General features: G+C 36.5%; 3 protein-coding genes and 2 non-coding genes across 5 annotated transcripts; 1 reads left to right on the top strand and 4 right to left on the bottom strand.

Moving 5' to 3' along the window:
• The first annotated feature begins 848 nt into the window (after positions 1-848).
• LOC109161271 (tyrosine-protein phosphatase non-receptor type 23-like) lies at positions 849-4,392 on the top strand. The gene is made up of 2 exons (XM_019309594.1): positions 849-2,205; positions 3,579-4,392. Exons 1-2 carry the CDS (start codon positions 849-851, stop codon positions 4,352-4,354), a joined length of 2,133 nt encoding a protein of 710 aa, XP_019165139.1. The 3' UTR covers positions 4,355-4,392.
• Positions 4,393-5,484: 1,092 nt separating this feature from the next.
• TRNAM-CAU lies at positions 5,485-5,569 on the bottom strand. Its single transcript is given in 2 exon segments — positions 5,485-5,520; positions 5,532-5,569. It is a non-coding gene; the product is annotated as a tRNA-Met (tRNA).
• Positions 5,570-5,788: 219 nt separating this feature from the next.
• On the bottom strand, positions 5,789-5,873 carry TRNAM-CAU. The gene is given in 2 exon segments: positions 5,789-5,824; positions 5,836-5,873. It is a non-coding gene; the product is annotated as a tRNA-Met (tRNA).
• A 1,496-nt stretch (positions 5,874-7,369) lies between these two features.
• On the bottom strand, positions 7,370-8,908 carry LOC109161297 (elicitor-responsive protein 3-like). Its single transcript, XM_019309631.1, has 4 exons — positions 8,751-8,908; positions 8,528-8,632; positions 8,003-8,129; positions 7,370-7,913 (listed from the first exon to the last, which is right to left on the bottom strand). The coding sequence occupies exons 1-4, from the start codon at positions 8,791-8,793 to the stop codon at positions 7,538-7,540; spliced, it is 651 nt and encodes a 216-aa protein (XP_019165176.1). The 5' UTR covers positions 8,794-8,908; the 3' UTR covers positions 7,370-7,537.
• Positions 8,909-9,451: 543 nt separating this feature from the next.
• Positions 9,452-13,713, bottom strand: LOC109161517 (phosphatidylinositol 3,4,5-trisphosphate 3-phosphatase and protein-tyrosine-phosphatase PTEN2A-like). The gene is made up of 13 exons (XM_019309947.1): positions 13,557-13,713; positions 12,601-13,099; positions 12,329-12,430; positions 12,177-12,233; positions 11,948-12,013; positions 11,670-11,846; positions 11,445-11,531; positions 11,296-11,360; positions 11,029-11,105; positions 10,832-10,878; positions 10,522-10,652; positions 10,346-10,415; positions 9,452-10,214 (listed from the first exon to the last, which is right to left on the bottom strand). The coding sequence occupies exons 2-13, from the start codon at positions 12,991-12,993 to the stop codon at positions 9,684-9,686; spliced, it is 1,803 nt and encodes a 600-aa protein (XP_019165492.1). The 5' UTR covers positions 12,994-13,099; positions 13,557-13,713; the 3' UTR covers positions 9,452-9,683.
• Positions 13,714-17,064: the final 3,351 nt, after the last annotated feature.

The following is a 17,064-nucleotide window of genomic DNA, read 5'->3' as shown; positions in this document are numbered from 1 at the left end:
AAATAAAAATGCAGCCAATAATTTGCTTCAAGTTTAGGCTTTCATGTGGTCACTTTTCCTAGTCTACTCCGAAAATATGGTTAATAATCATTAAAAGAAATATTTTTTTTTTTTGAATTAAATTTTGTTAAACATGCATGAGAAGAAGGCATCGGGATTTATTGATATTCAAGAGTTTGTTTAGTCCGTAGTTTGTCAATTATATTTGTTCAAATATTAAAAAAATAATATAAATAAATAAATTTTAGTACAATGTAACAGAGCTAGTAGCATTCAAAAAAATAAAAAATAAAAATAAAAATAAAAATAAAAATAAATTTTAGTAAAGTATAAAATACTTTCTTTCATGAATAACCTCACCCAAATTGATGAGCCTAGTCATTTGGTAACCACATTTCAAGTTCAACTCCCAATTAAGATAGTCTATTAGTTTTATTAGTTTAAGTTGATGAGTTATGAACAATTTATGCTAATTTATTTTCTTATAATTATTTATTAATTATTATTACAAGACAAGATTTACTTGATGCATAATAGTAGCTATAAATTTAATTTATCATCTAAATGAAAACCTTTCTCCAACTGGACTTAATAATTAATTAATTAAATAATTATTTGTAGTGGAAGATAACTTTGATATGCCAAAAGTGGCATGTGAAAGATAGTTATGAAGAAACCTTCCTTTATTGATTATTCAATAAAGAAGATTCCATCACCAGCATCTATAAAATAGGGTACAGACCATTCACAATCCCATCATTCTAGAAGAAACAAATACTATAGGGAGTAAGAAGCTATAGCTTAGCTTTCTCAACAGTAACGGGAATTAGAGAAGTAAGTTATTGGGAATGGCGGGGGTATCATGGTCGGCGCGGGGGAGGTTGTCGATGATTGTGTTGATGGTGTTAATGGGTATGGCGGTGGAGGCCACTCCACCTGGAATAGCATATCACCCAAGCAATTCTCATTGCACTGACGATGAGATTAAGCAGTGCAAGAATCTCCCACATGTTTGTCCCAAATTCTGTCCTAATGGCTGCATTACGGAGTGTAGGTCTTGCAAGCCTATTTGCGTTGATGGCCCGGTCGCCTCCCCTCCCCCTGACTCTCTTCCGCCGCCATCTCAAGTTCCATCTCCTAAGCCTCCAACCCCTTCTCCTCCTCCATCTCCTAAGCCCCAAACGCCTCCTCCATCTCCATCTCCAAAGCCACCAACCCCTTCCCCACCTCCATCTCCTAAGCCGCAAACGCCTCCTCCTTCTCCATCTCCTAAGCCACCAACCCTTTTTCCTCCTCCATCTCCTAAGCCGCAAACGCCTTCTCCATCTCCATCTCCAAAGCCACCAACCCCTTCCCCACCTCCATCTCCTAAGCCGCAAACGCCTCCTCCTTCTCCATCTCCTAAGCCACCAACCCTTTCTCCTCCTCCATCTCCTAAGCCGCAAACGCCTTCTACATCTCCATCCCCTAAGCCGCCAACCCCTTATCCTCCATCTCCTAAGCCGCAAACGCCTTCTCCTTCTCCTAAGCCTCCAACCCCTTCTCCTCCTCCATCTCCTAAGCCCCAAACGCCTTCTCCATCTCCATCCCCTAAGCCGCCAACCCCTTATCCTCCTCCATCTCCTAAGCCGCAAACGCCTTCTCCTTCTCCATCCCCTAAGCCACCGACCCCTTCTCCATCTCCTAAGCCGCCTTCTCCATCTCCATCTCCTAAGCCTCCAACCCCTTCTCCTCCTCCATCTCCTAAGCCGCAAACGCCTTCTCCATCTCCATCCCCTAAGCCACCAACCCCTTATCCTCCATCTCCTAAGCCGCAAACACCTTCTCCTTCTCCATCTCCTAAGCCACCAGCCCCTTCTCCTCCTCCATCTCCTAAACCACAAACACCTTCTCCTTCTCCATCTCCATCTCCTAAACCGCCAACCCCTTCTCCTCCTCCATATCCTAAGCCGCAAACTCCTTCTCCATCTTCTCCTCCATCTCCTAAGCCGCCAACCCCTCCTCCTCCTCCTCCTCCATATCCTAAGCCGCAATCGCCTTCTCCATCTCCATCTCAGTGGCCGCCAACCCCCTCCACTACTTCACCAAAAAAAGTTAGGTGTAAGCTCAGTAAATACCCATCTTGTTATGCCGTCGAGCATCAGTGCCCGCCCGCTTGCCCCGGCGGTTGCCAAGTTGATTGCGTCACTTGCAAACCAGTCTGCAGTAAGCTCCTCCTTATCCCCATATCTTAACTCTTAACTCTATGCATGCATGTTAATGCTAACACACACACACACACACACACACACACACACACACACACACACACACACATATATATATATATATATATATATTGAGGGATCTGTCCAATTTGAACATAATCCTCACACTACTGCTACCAAAGTTGGAATCTTGTCTCTTCTTTCAAGTATTGTCTACTGAATTATTGAGCTAAGTCCATGCAAACAAGTGGAAAGTAATCTAAGTTGTCCAAAGTTCATGAATAATTGATAATTTTAGTAAATTATAGGCTCAATTTTATTATTATTAAAAGTTCTCAAAATTAATAAAAAAAAAAATACCTCCTCATTTTCCCCTTTAATCATTTATCTACTAAAATGAATCATATCATCACCTTTTACTTGGGTATATATCACCTAAACCCTCCCCTCTCTCTCTCTCTCTATATATATATATATATATATATATATATATATATATAGGGAAGGGATCAGGTGCATTTGTTGCTTCCCATGCGGTTGTGCGATGGATTAATGTGCGTGAGGTTTATACTTAATGTGCGTGAGTCTTATGCTCAATATGCTTGAGATTTGTACTTAATGTGCGTCATGTTAATATGCGTGAGTTTTGTACTTAATGTGCCAGAGTATTGTGCTTAATATGCGTGAGATTTGTGCTTAATGTGCGTGAGTAATAAGAGAATTTTCAACAATCTGGAAACATTAATCCGAGGAACCTCTTGCAGACCAATCACCAGTAGATCAAAATTCTCTGTTTCTTTCCACTAATTTTTCTATGTCCTCCATACTCACCTTCACCATAGCAGAATAAATCAATTAATAAATAAATAAATAATCAAATCTGACATGATGGAATTGAAGCAAACAACAGAAGTTCCAGATTCTCGCACCAAGGTCGGTCTGCATAGACCATTGATAAGGATAGAATTTGTGTATTTACTTTGGGAAGCTTTTATTTCATTGTAAACATCAGTAAAGCAGAGCAACACACTATTATAAGCAACCCAATAATCGAAGTTATTCTGAAGCAACTCACAGAGTGCTGGGGATGGGAAAGAAGCTGATAACCATATTTTCTGCTGCATTTTACACATTCACGCACATTAAGTACAAATCTCAGGCACATTAGACACAACATTCACGCACATTAAGTACAAATCTCACGCACATTAATAAGCGCACAACTCCACGGGAACCTTTCAATATATATATATATATATATATATATATATATATATATATATATATATATATATATATATATATATATATATATATAGCTTAACAATATATAATAAACTAATCGGACTATTTTATTAAATAATATTGCAGAATGTGACATGCCGGGAGCAGTCTGCCAAGACCCTAGATTCATCGGAGCCGACGGCCTTACCTTTTACTTCCATGGCAAGAAAGACAGAGACTTTTGCCTCGTAACCGACCCTAATCTCCATATCAACGCCCACTTCATCGGAAGACGAAACCACGGAATGAAGAGAGACTTTACGTGGGTCCAATCCATCGCCATTCTCTACAACAACCACACCATCTTCATCGGCGCCCAGAAAAGCGCCACCTGGGACGACGCCGTGGACCGCCTTTCCCTCTCCTTCGACGGAGAGCCCATCCTCCTCCCGGACACCGACAGCGCCACGTGGCTCTCCAACTCCGCCCCGGCCGCCAAAATCACAAGGACCGCCGACACCAACGACGTGACGCTGGAAATAGAAAACACGGCCACGATCACGGCCAGGGTGGTTCCGATAACTCAACATGAATCAAGAGTTCACAACTACGGAATCACGGAAGAAGATTGCTTCGCCCACCTCGAATTGGGCTTCAAGTTCTTGTCTTTGAGCAGCGATGAAGTGGACGGCGTCTTGGGGCAGACGTATAGGAGGGACTACGTGAGCAGGGTGAAAATGGGAGTGGCGATGCCGGTGATCGGCGGCGATAAAGAGTTCGCCTCGTCCAGCCTCTTTGCGGATGATTGCGCCGTGTCCAAGTTCAACGGCGGAAGAAAGGGATCGTCTTCGTCGGTTTTGGAGCTGCCCACTATGAAGTGCAAGAGTGGGATCTATGGACGTGGGGTTGTCTGCAAGCGCTAGAGTGGATTGGAAAAGTTTGAATCTTCATGCATGTTCATGAGAGATAGTTACATTAATATAAATAATAAAGATAAAATAAAACGACTCTAATAAATAATTTTAATGCTCATGTACCTGGCATGAATATTGTACCTACTTCATTATATTCAAAAACTTTGTGCTAATAAATATTACGGAGTATATATTTATATGAGTTAATACACTATATAGTCATTGACTATACTGATTTTACTTAATTTAGTCTTTAAGTGACTATTGTACTGATAAGAAGAAACTATTGATTGTTTACAAAATCTTTGGTTCCAAAGCTTTCCAATGGCCTCTAAAGTGCATGAAAATATTCTTTGCTTTCAAAGCTTTTCAATCCAAACTCCTTGTAAAATAACACAATTTAGTCATCATAATCTCATGAAATTTATAATAATCTATAAGCAAACTGGCTTAATAAAAGTGAGAGAAAAAAAATATAAACAAATAAACATTTATTATTGATTTTGCTTTTAACAGACAATAAACAAAATTTATAAAGATATTAAATTGCTTACAATTATTAAAATCCAAAACTCAAGTAAAACTACTATAGAATACCAACCCAACCCATTTTATATCAATAGTTATGCTGTGCAACCGAATGCACCATGCGCATGGTGCATACGATGCAAAACGATGTTGTTTTGACTAAAACGCGCATCCCACTTAAAAAAAAAAAAAAACAGGTTTGATTCTCGGCAATAGCATTATTGTGGATATATAGTTATTAATTTATGGATATTTAGTTCATTCATTGTGGATATTTAGTTCATTCATTCACTGTGGATATATGAATATATAGTTATGAATTTATGGATATATAAAAATGCTATTATCAGGAATCGAACCTGATTTTTTTTTTTTTAAGTGGGACACGCCTTTTTTAACCAAAATGATGTCGTTTTGCATCGTATGCACCATGCGCATGGTGCATTCGGTTGCACAGCATAATTTGCAATTTTATATTGGGTTGAACTAGAACACCCGGAGCCAATCATTACTCTATGGTACATTGGGCTGAACCCAATCACCACTAGACTACCAGCCCAATCCATCTTTTAATGAGGAATGGGCTGTACTATAGTGGATTAAAAAAAGTTTGGGGTGAGAGAGGCTCGAACTCTCGACCTCAGGATAACTCAGAAGCTATGAGACCTACGCGCTAGCCAACTGCGCCACCACCCCATTGACTACCAACCCAATCCATCTTTTAATGAGGAATGGGCTGTACTATAGTGGATTAATAAAAGTTTGGGGTGAGAGAGGCTTAAACTCTCGACCTCAGGATAACTTAGAAGCTATGAGACCTACGCGCTAGCCAACTGCGCCACCACCCCATTGACTACCAGCCCAATCCATCTTTTAATGAGGAATGGGTTGTACTATAGTGAATTAATAAAAGTTTGGGGTGAGAGAGGCTTGAACTCTCGACCTCAGGATAACTTAGAAGCTATGAGACCTACGCGCTAGCCAACTACGCCACCACCCCATTGACTACCAGCCCAATCCATCTTTTAATAAGGAACATGTTATACTATAGTGGATTAATAAAAGTTTGGGGTGAAAAAGACTTGAACTCTCAACCTCAGGATAACTTAGAAGCTATGAGACCTACGCGCCCCATCACCCCATTGACCACAGTTTCCGAAAGTCAAATATACAAAACTTTGTAAATACACGTTATATGGTCAGTTAGTCACCTAAGCATTGTTGAAAATGTCCACGCGCTGTAAATCACCTGAGCCACCAAACTATTCCCTGCATGCCACGTATGAGTTCCAAGTCCCTATCTTCAAACGTTGACAATACATTCAACATATGAAAGTTGAAACAACAACTCAAATATAATATGCAATATAATTGCGTACGTAATCGGAGAAAGATGGTAGGATTTAGGAAGCACTCTTTGTCAATGTGCATGGGATATCATATGTAATTGCGTACGTTACCATATTACATTAAAGGATAAACAAAGACAATGATCACACCAAACTATTACTCTAAGGGAATTGTTCTTCGAGACTTTACGATATACTTTATCATTAAAGATGTTTATAGAGAAATATATTTTTGTATTGATTAGACAATTACGGGTTCTGACCAACTTTAATTAGGTTTTTTTTTCTTAAAATAAACTTTAATTAGGTTAGGTATTGGTGTAATCTAATGGTCCATATATTACTCATGGGTTTGACAACCTAACCTAAATGAACAATGGAGAAACTCTTTAGGTTAGGAGAGCTTGAGAATCACCAAGAACATATATTTCACAACGTAACATTAGGCAAATCTAGACTTTTCATAATTGTTGTCTATCTTTCGTTGTGAATTAAGACTTTCCTAAACACAATTTTCCATAAATGAAATCAACTTTCCATAACCATGGCCGAATTGGCCTTGTATCTCAAGCGATCTAAGTCTAGGGATGGCAACGGGAGAGAGAATTAAAATTAGTCTTCATTCCCGTCTCCGCAGAAAATTAAGCCGGAAACAGTCAACTCTTAGTCAAAATCTTAAATTAGTGTAATTTTTAATTTTAAAAAATTAAAAACCTTAGTTTTAATTTTAAAAAAATTAATATATATATATATATATATATATATATATATATATATATATATATATATATATATATATATATATATATATACTTATTTGTTTTAATTATAATAATTATTCGGGGACGGGGCGGGGACCGTCCCGCCCCCGTTCTCCAGAAAATTTTCCCATTTTCGTTCCCGTTGGGACGAGGATCATCAGGGATGTGACAAAATCCCTAATCAAGTCATAATTTACATATTATTACCAAAAAAAAAAAAAAAAAAAAAAAAAAACTTGATTTGATCCATTGGTGTTCATTCTTATACTATACAAGCGAGAAAAAAAATACCTTAAAAAATGTGTGCATACACATATATATGGTGAACAAGATGGATTTTTTTTTATTTTTAATTTTAACTAGCATATAAATTTCCGAAGAACTAAATAAAAGCTATAAAAACACATTATTTCATTAATTTTTAGCTACATAGGGCTGCGAATATAATATGCAGTCACAAGCAATGAATCCATGCATTCATTAATGCAACAATAATTATATATAAATGCCGGCAATAGATGAGATGCTTATATATATGAACAATCTTGCTTCATCTATCCATAGTAATGCGGTGGTGGATAGCTTCCGGTATATGGCGCGGGAGGATATAACGACGACGATGAATGGTGTTGGAAGGGCGGATATGGTGTGAGATAGTATGAGGAAGAGGTGGCGGCGTAAGGCGGAGGAGGATAAGCGGCGGCAGGCGGAGGAGGATAGGGAGCTAACGATGACGGATATGCTGTGGAATGAGGGCGGAACGGAGAATAAACTGGCGGCGCCGCCGGAGCTGATGAGAAAGGAGACGTGGAAGCTGCATTAGAATAGTGCATTATTAGCCGGACTTCTCCGGCATTCTTGCCGGACTTGGTTAGTAGCGGCCAAGAACTATCGTCGTATCCCTGGGAGATAACTTTGTGCAGTAGAATCCTGGAACAATGTAGGCACGAATATTACATTAATGCTAAAAATTCAAACCAAGAACTCGACGGAAAACCTAAAAAAACTGGATTACATACTTTCCACCGCCGATGAAGTCGTCGGAAGATAGCGTATTGCTGTTCCAGACCGCCACGTTCATCTCTCTCAGCCCTTCAATCAGCGTGAACACGAATTTCTCCTGAAATATGGGGCTTTTCCCTCCATCTACACCCACAAAAATCACAATAATATAATTTTCCATCATTTCCATTCTTTAATTTACTGCATTTTTACCACAAAAACATGTTGTCACCACCCGAGGGTGTGCCTGGGGTTTAACTCTAGTTTACAAACACTGCTAAAAATTATGAAATTTCCCACTACCTGACAATGATCTTAAATCAAGTTGAAAACTTTGTTCCGACCACTTTTGGTATCCGGAAGATCCTCTGTTGACCACGTTTTACTTTATATAAGATCACTTTCGGGTAATGGGAAATTTCATAATTTTCAGCAGTGTAAAAGACTAAAATGAAGCTAAAGAGACTATATTTTCATAGTTAATCGACTCAAACGTAGAATGTCAATAATAGATGCATCAGATAAGAGGAAAAAGTATATACCTGTGCAGGTTTTAGTACGGTATTTGGTGGTGGCGTAATCGAGACAAACGTAAGGATCTTGCCTAGAAATCCACTCCGTGTTCTTTAGTCTGCTACAGCTAACAACTGCAAATTCATGTTCATTTACAAATCATTATTTTGCTTTGAACGAATTGAACCTGCTGCATTGTTGCAAAGCTTCCATGCATGCCCAGGTATGAAGAGAGATTGAAGATGGAATTACCAGTGAGTTCGAGGAGACGTCCATGAATGCCAGAATTCGACATATATATATATATGGAATGAATATGATATATATATACGTACTATAGAAGAAGATCAGACCAGAGGATAGAGTCAAATATAATTCTCAGGATTTTGATTATATTCTAGACATCTGCTGAAGCTTTTATAGACAACGTAAGATGGATTGGATCAAATGATGAATGCGTTATATGTTGTCAGGAGTTTTCTTGATTGTTTCTTCCCATCCGGTACGATGTTTCTCAACTTTGAATCATTTGATTTATCAGAAGAAACAACCAAACTACTGCTCCTGTAGCTTCCTAGGATACTCACGTGTCGTACACATCATGTTGCCGCGTAGGACTATAGTGCTTGCGTGTTTTTCAATTTATTATACGTCCGCAAACAAAGAATATGACTTTTCACTTCTTTTAAATTACATGACAAATGAAAACCAATTCAATTTACATTTTAATACCAAATGGTCATTATAAGACATCTCACACGTAATAACCTGGTCATTCCAAAAATATATACCAACTTAAATTCACCCCTACCCTCAAGTTCAAGTTGAGCTCGCTGGTGACAAGATAATTGGATAATTACATGAATTTTAGATCCAACCCGAACGGTTAAAGAGTTAAAACAAGGAAATTAGCAATAACAGTCAAAGTCAGGAGTTAATCCAAGCAGTTAGTATGGCAAAATCATAAATCCTGTTAACAATTTCATAAATTCTTCAAGTCCATGGCAATCCTCATACTCAGTTCTGGACAGACAATAATACAGGAAAGAAATGGTCCAACAATCATACATTTGAATACGATGAATGAAACCGGATTTGTTGTTCCATCAGATTAAACCAATAACAAACCATGTGTGAGCTGCGCTATTTCTGTACATAGTTTCGTATATGTGGGGGCCATTTTATTCATTCACTTTCATAATCCTCTTCATCTCCAAATGTAAACACAGATGCATCAGCAGCCATGGCTTTGAAATCGCTCACTTCTGCTAAACTAGGGGTGTCACCGCCTGGTGCAGCTCCAACAGCGGCATCCTTTTTTGGCTCGTTGTGTTTAGCCCCGGGATCTTGCAGTGAGATTTGCTCCGCCTTGTGTGTCAAACTCGAGATTTGAGTTGAACCAGTATTAGTCCCAGAACCCGAGACTTCAGCGTCTACACCTTCAGAAGCGGCTGTAACTTTCCTTTTCCCGCTTTCTTCAGCCTCATTGTCAGAAAATACATCGTCTTTCTTGTTGCTAGCTGATTGTTGGTTTGAGTCAACAGCAGCGGCTGCAGACTCATCAGCTGAGCCCGGACTGGGAAAAGAGGTAGTTTTGGGACTCGAATTGTCAGCTGATTTTACACCAGTAGCTTCTGGTTGAGGAGTTGCGGGAAAAGCAGCATCATAGTCCGCAAGTACAGCTTCCACTAGGAAACCAGGCGAGGGCAGTTTTCTCTATCAAAATACAGTCCAGCAAAGGGATATAATCATGTGATCAGAAAAACTTCCAATACAGCTTCAAGAAAAATAGTACAAAAATATATAAATAAAATTCCCTAAAGTGTAGCAAGTTTCTCTCCATTTACCTTGTCGAAACCATCAAGGTCGGCCGTATTCAGAATTTTCCGGTTCTCAATCATTGTTGTGTTCAACCAGCTAAATAATCAAGAGAACATTATAAGAATCCACACTTGATGCAGAATTTAACCTGATCTACATTTTTTAAGTGCTACCAACACTCCCGAAAAAATTGGTTGCATACCAGTAAAAGTCTCCTTGCTTGTCATGAAATTGGACTTTGAAATCTCCAGCCAATTCTGTAAGGCCAGGCTCCCCAGGGAGAGCAAAAACCATTATCCCTTTCTTTGGTGCACTGAACCAGTATTCTTCAGGCTGTACAAAATGGAGGATAGAAGTATGAGTTAAATCAGTAATAGATACCCACTTCTCCTAAATAAAAATAGTCAGTTCCTCAACCGGCTATGTTGAAGACACTTGCATCAGCAAAGCTAAAAGAACTCACTCCCATGAGGAACAGATTAGTATGAAAAGATGCAAATCTAAAGACCTACCGAGATATCCTTGGTTCTCGGATGTTTTTTGGTCGAAAAGAGCACACCTGCCAAAGAAGAAGTCATATAGAACCAATGCATTAAAATAAAAATAGGACGAATTCAGAAAGTCAAACTGAATGACAGGATAGTCTACAATAAATGGCTAGTGTGGGTATAAAGATGACATAACTAGTATGGAGTAAATTTTAACTTACCATTATGATCAGAGACCGTAATGGAGGGCCTGATCCAATAAGGGCACCTATGGAGCCGAAAACCTCTGAGCATGCACCTGCAACAACTTCAAGGAGTAAGGATACAAATCCCACTTTGTACCTTGTTCAAAGCTAGCTTCTCAGATTTGAGTACATAAGGTCATAAGGATGATTGCAAGACTATAATTTTTCTTTTATATATAAAACATGAACTTCCAATAAATAATCCAAAAAGGTATTCAAGCATTAATCAAATAAAATTTTTACCTCCGCCCAGGCTGATTCTCTCCATTGAAGCCCGTCAAAATACGTTCAAAGTACTTGACGTACCTCTATCAAAAAAAGAATCTATCAGTAAGGAACTGTTAAGAATATAGATGGGAAAATAGAGAGGTGTAGTTGTTAGTTGAATGTACAATTTGACTTGGCAGAACGAGGGCTTTTCCATCAATGCATCTTTTCTGGTTGTAGTAATCAATAGATTCCTCAGCTGTTGGAAAGAACTGGAGGAAGAAAACAAGAGTCCATATTTACTCACATAAAAATAATCACGAGAAGCACAGGAAGCTCCAAGAAGAGAATATCCATTTTGGCTGTGACCTTAGCAACTTATGGATCCAAATATAAGAAAGTTTATTCACCTTTAGGTACAGAAGAAGACTGGATATCATCAAACCAGTCCTTGCCATACCTGCCTTGCAGTGCACAACCACGACATTTTCAATATCCTCCTTCAACCATGAATATGCACTGTGACAAAATGATATTATAAGTTGTACAGGGGGGCAATTGTGATCATCAAATGGAAAACTAGCCACCTGCAAAAGGAAAGAGATGTGGAAATTAAGATTCAGCAGAAATGCTCTTTTCCATCTCCTAAGAGAGCATGCAGCAGTATTTTTATGAAATGAGAACGCACCTTTCCCTCAAATAGTGATGCATCGTACAATCTCTCAGAACAAAGATTGTATACTTTATATTTTCCCTGCACCATGGAGGTTGATTGAGAATAAAGCAAGTATTTCCTTAATAGCCATAGATTATAGATAGGAAAGAAAATTGAACTTCTAGAACAAAAGATACTCCAAAGCTCATCTTTGAAATATCTAGCCATAAAGTAGATAAAAACACAAACCAGCCAGCAATACCTTATGATGTGTCTCAAAGAATTTAATCACTTCTTCCATATGGTTTCGGTAGAACCCCTATTTCCAAATCTCAAGTAGCCCTGGTTAGTACTGACTACAGAATGAGAGAACGATTTATGATTTCCTGTCATTCAGAAATATTGTTTGCTTACCTCAAAGTAGCCAAAAAATCCAGAGCTCATATCACCAGCAGGGAAGCCCATAGCAATAATATTTTCTGTGATGTATGTCAAATCCAAATCAAATCCTCCTTCCTAGAAAAGAGGAATACTTCTGTTAACATATGAAAATGCAAAATTGCAAATATCAGAATACGTAATTGCAAGATGTCTATAGAGTTTGCAGTCAATAACACCAGCTTCCAATGTATATGCAACCTGGTATGAAGATGATATTGTGAAGATCATAGACAACAGAAAGCAACCTGATATCTTCTTTTGTTCTGAGACACAACATGTCGAGCCTTAACTGACACAGCCTTCACTGCATTCTTGGAGGAGTCAACTAATCCTTTTGTGAATGTACCAATAAATCCAGACGGTGATGTACTTGCTGTTCCCTCTGAATTATCATCTTTCGGAGACTTTGGAGATAAATTCAGTCCAAACCCACTAGTAAAACGAGCAAAGGGTGATTTTGCCATGTTTCCTGATGTTTCTTCCCCCTGTGGTCCCACAAATGGTTGCGGAATTTTCAAATTTTTAGCCCAAGAGGATAGCTTAGAAGCCCCATCATGTGCTGGATTAGGTGGCACAGAATCCACAGTGCCATTTGTGACAGGTTGAGGATTTGGTACTTCAGAAGATTGGGGATTCATTGCGACAAGTCAGACCTCAGTGATGCAAAATAACAGCACTGCTCAAGAAGCATGGAGTTAAGCACCCATGACTGCCCAATAAACTAGTAGTGAAGCTGCACAATACCTGATATATAAAATATGTGTCTATGGGTGAGTAAATGGTAGAGCAAGCAGATATAATACCTATCTCTGTTCTTACACTTCCATTTTATTATTTTAACACTTGATTTGCATGACTTCACTGAACATTTTCATCTTTTAGAGCACTATTAACAAAATTTTGCACACTACTTTGGACTTGTTTCGGTTCAGACTCATGATCTTAATGAAGTGTATTTGACAAGGGGAAAAGGTCAAATGGTGCAACGAGAATTATAGAACCAAAAAAAAATCCCTAATGTCGACTCGAACCAAAATATTTTAGGTTGGTTTCAATCAATTAATTCACTGATCCGCAGTCTTCATTCACTTTGCAAAGCAGTAACTGATAGATTAGAAGTACTTAAGCGCATACTGAGATAATTACGAGCTCAAAACTATAGATTTAAAGGCCGAAGTTGAGTTAAGAGCTTAAGAGTGACCTTAATGGAGGAGTCAATGGCGGTGGGAGGCGGCGGCGGTAACGGTCTTTGATACTCAACGTCGTAGTATCTCTTCTTCAGTTCTTCATCCGCTCCCGTTGATTCCTCGTCTTGTCCCGGAAATCAATGATAGATCGGAGATCCTGAATCCTGATTAATGAAATTGCAGTATTTATTTTTAAGTCCTGAACTCCTGTAAATTTCAACTTAACCCCCGGTGTTTTACAATTCCTCAATTAGAAAATGATAAATGTTTGGTGTTTTATAGAAACTAGTAATTCACCCGCGCGATGCACGGAAAAAAATTATGTTATTATAAATATAAATAAAAAATAGAAAAATTAAAATATTTTAAATTATTTAATATAATAATATTTTTGAACTTCCATTGGTCAAGTATTTATTATTTTTATAGAATACAAAATTACAATTACAATTAAAATTAAAATTAAAATTAAAATTTTGTATGGTTAATATAATCTCTAATTATGTACATACATATTCAAATAAACTTATAGAGATAATTTATATAATTACATTGATTTATTCTTAATTGTATTTCATCTATATTATAATTTTCACAATACGAATAATAACTAAGATAATTACATTTGGAAATCAAATTTTAAATTTTGTATGTGTAAATTTAAACTCTAATTGAACACATTTTTATATGATTATATAATATATAGCTATTTTATTTTTCAAAAGTATATTTTTATATGATTATATAATATATAGCTATTTTATTTTTTAAATATTGTTTTTTTTTATAATAAATGATGTTGTGGCATTAATTGTAACATTAATTATTTCTCAACCCATATAGCTTTATTATATAAAGGATGTTATCAGTACAAGTAAAGCTAACAATGTGAGCTAGACAGGCCTAAGCACCACCCATCACTGGTTGATTGGCATGGCACAACCCGGTAAATTATTGTGTAAATTATAACAAAAAGTATAATTTTCATATATTAAATGTATATTATTTGTATACTGAATGTATATTATAGAATATAATATATACTCAGTACACAAATAATGTATATCACCTTAATACAATGTACATTTTTAATATATTAAAAGTACATTATTTTTATACTAAATGTATATTATTTTACACTATACAAAATATGGTCCACACAATAATGATTGGCATAACCCTATACAGATGATAGAATAGTGTCAGGCCATTTTTCATGTAATTTGGATCCATATTAGTGTCAAACTCAAGTAAATTTGGATTAGACTAGGACAACATGACTCACTTGACATTACTTAGTAAGGAAAATCTGCAAGCATATTTTACTTTCTATAAACATAAAACAACTAACTTAATCTTCTATTAATGGCCCATTTTGCTTTTATACATCTCCAACAAATTCAAGTTAGATCCTCAAACTTATAACATCCTAATTCCAACCATGTGACTACTATTTTCTAATGCTAGAGAACAATCATATCTAACATCCTAATTCCAACCATGTGACTACTATTTTCTAATGCTAGAGAACAATCATATGTAAGTTTAAACTTCAAATTTAATGATTTCTCATCGCTCATGATCTAAAGACGGATAAATATCCTAAAGATTAATAGAGAAAGTAAATTGTAATCATATATAAAACACTGAAATTGGGCTTGAAAAAGTGACAATACTCATACAACTATTTTAGCTATATATGCTTATGGGCCCATGCATCATAAACTAACCATGTTGTAAGCATATTCACGAATGTTAGTTGGCCCATACGTTATACGTAGGAAGTTGATATTAATAAGATATTTATTTTTTTATTAAAAAAACCAATCGTTATGTTGTGCATCCGTATGCACCATGTATGGTGCATACGGATGCCAAAACGACGTCGTTTTATTAAAAAACGCGCGTCTCCCCTGTAAAAAAAAATTCAGGTTCGATTCCCAGCAACAACATTATATTGTTCATTCATTCTGGAATTTTAGTTCATAGATTATGAAATTATAGTTCATTGATTATGGAATTATAGTTCATCGATTATGGAATTGTAGTTCATCGATTCTGAAATTTTAGTTTATAGATTATGGAATTTTAGTTCATTAATTCTGGAATTTTTAGTTCATAGATTAGATTATGGAATTATAGTTCATCGATTATGGAATTATAGTTCATCGATTATGGAATTTTAGTTCATATGTTGTTGCTGGGAATCGAACTTGGTTTTTTTTTTTTTTTTTAAGGGGAGACGCGCGTTTTATTAAAACGACGTCGTTTTTGCATTTGTATGCACCATGCATGGTGCATACGGATGCACAGCATAATTTGCCTAAAAAAACTATTAATAATTGGATAAATCGGTGTATTAAAATCTTGTACTAACTCAATAGTTTAGAGTAGTTAATCAACAAATCAACCAGGACTATGTGGTCTAATGGTACCCGGGTTGGACTTTCATTTGGAAGATTATGAGTTCGAGCCTCAGTGGAGAATGTAATAGAGCCAGTAACTTTCAACAAATTGTTAATGCAATTATGAGGTCGAGGATCAAGTATTGTATATATATGTATGTACTAAGTTAAAGAATTCATGATGAATAAGAATCAAACTCTACAAATACAACTCGAATCAAATCTTATTTGAAAAAAGAAGAAGTTAATTTTACTATAGTAGATATACTACTATTTTTAAAAAATTATACTTTATGTTATGCTTGTTATACTTCATTTAATTTGGCACTTATCATGCTTCAATTTGATAATATTGTTTAAAACGTGTGGCTAATGATATTGACCGTGATTGAAATATTTTATATATTGTGATAAGCTTTCTGAATGTGGCTATCTAGTGCATTGTATGGTGAGCGCATTGATTTTCCACTTATATTCATGTGATGATTGTTTTTTGTGTCACCAATGCTCTACTTTAATTTGCTTTATGACTATGTTAGTTTTAGTGTAATTTATCTCTCTAATAATGATTTGTTAATTATTATATATGAGTAGTGTTTATCAGATGAATACTATTGAATAGTAATCGTATAAAGTTATTGAATAACCTTAATTTACATATTTTCAAATGTTCTGTCGAATCGATCAGGTATGAGAAACTTCTGTGATTAGAAATCAACATTTTGAGAGAAGAAAATTTATATCTAATAAAAAAAATAAAAAAAATAAAAATCAACCCTTTAATCAATGAAGTTTAAACTTTGTCAATTGGATAAAACCACATCACTCCAACAATCAAAACATGGTCAAATAAAAATAATTAACATGCCATTATTACTTTATTATGCAATTTGATTTTTCTTCCATTCCTTAACATTTCCATTTGCTCAACTATTATATATTCCTCTCCTCGAGCCACCAATTGCAACGCAACAGCACTTTCTGGAATGCCACCACTTTAGCCAATAAACAAATAAAGAGTTGGACTAGCCTTACATTATATTGGTGTCAGTTCCATTCCACTACCATTTAAAGAATTTTCGAATTTCCAAGGCTTCACCTACCAGGAACATGATTT

Source organism: Ipomoea nil, unplaced genomic scaffold, assembly GCF_001879475.1.
Source record: "Ipomoea nil cultivar Tokyo-kokei standard unplaced genomic scaffold, Asagao_1.1 scaffold2922, whole genome shotgun sequence".
NCBI lineage: Eukaryota > Viridiplantae > Streptophyta > Magnoliopsida > Solanales > Convolvulaceae > Ipomoea > Ipomoea nil.
This window is presented reverse-complemented; position numbering and strand designations above follow the sequence as displayed.

Coding starts and splice junctions, on each gene's coding strand:
- LOC109161271 (XM_019309594.1), top strand. CDS start 849: ATGGCGGGGGTATCATGGTCGGCGCGGGGGAGGTTGTCGATGATTGTG. Junction 2,206..3,578: donor CACTTGCAAACCAGTCTGCA/GTAAGCTCCTCC, acceptor ATAATATTGCAG/AATGTGACATGCCGGGAGCA.
- LOC109161297 (XM_019309631.1), bottom strand. CDS start 8,793: ATGTCGAATTCTGGCATTCATGGACGTCTCCTCGAACTCACTG. Junction 8,633..8,750: donor ACGTCTCCTCGAACTCACTG/GTAATTCCATCT, acceptor ATGAATTTGCAG/TTGTTAGCTGTAGCAGACTA. Junction 8,130..8,527: donor CCGTACTAAAACCTGCACAG/GTATATACTTTT, acceptor TTGTGGGTGTAG/ATGGAGGGAAAAGCCCCATA.
- LOC109161517 (XM_019309947.1), bottom strand. CDS start 12,993: ATGAATCCCCAATCTTCTGAAGTACCAAATCCTCAACCTGTCACAAAT. Junction 11,106..11,295: donor GAGAATCAGCCTGGGCGGAG/GTAAAAATTTTA, acceptor AAGTTGTTGCAG/GTGCATGCTCAGAGGTTTTC. Junction 10,416..10,521: donor AAGCAAGGAGACTTTTACTG/GTATGCAACCAA, acceptor TTGATTATTTAG/CTGGTTGAACACAACAATGA.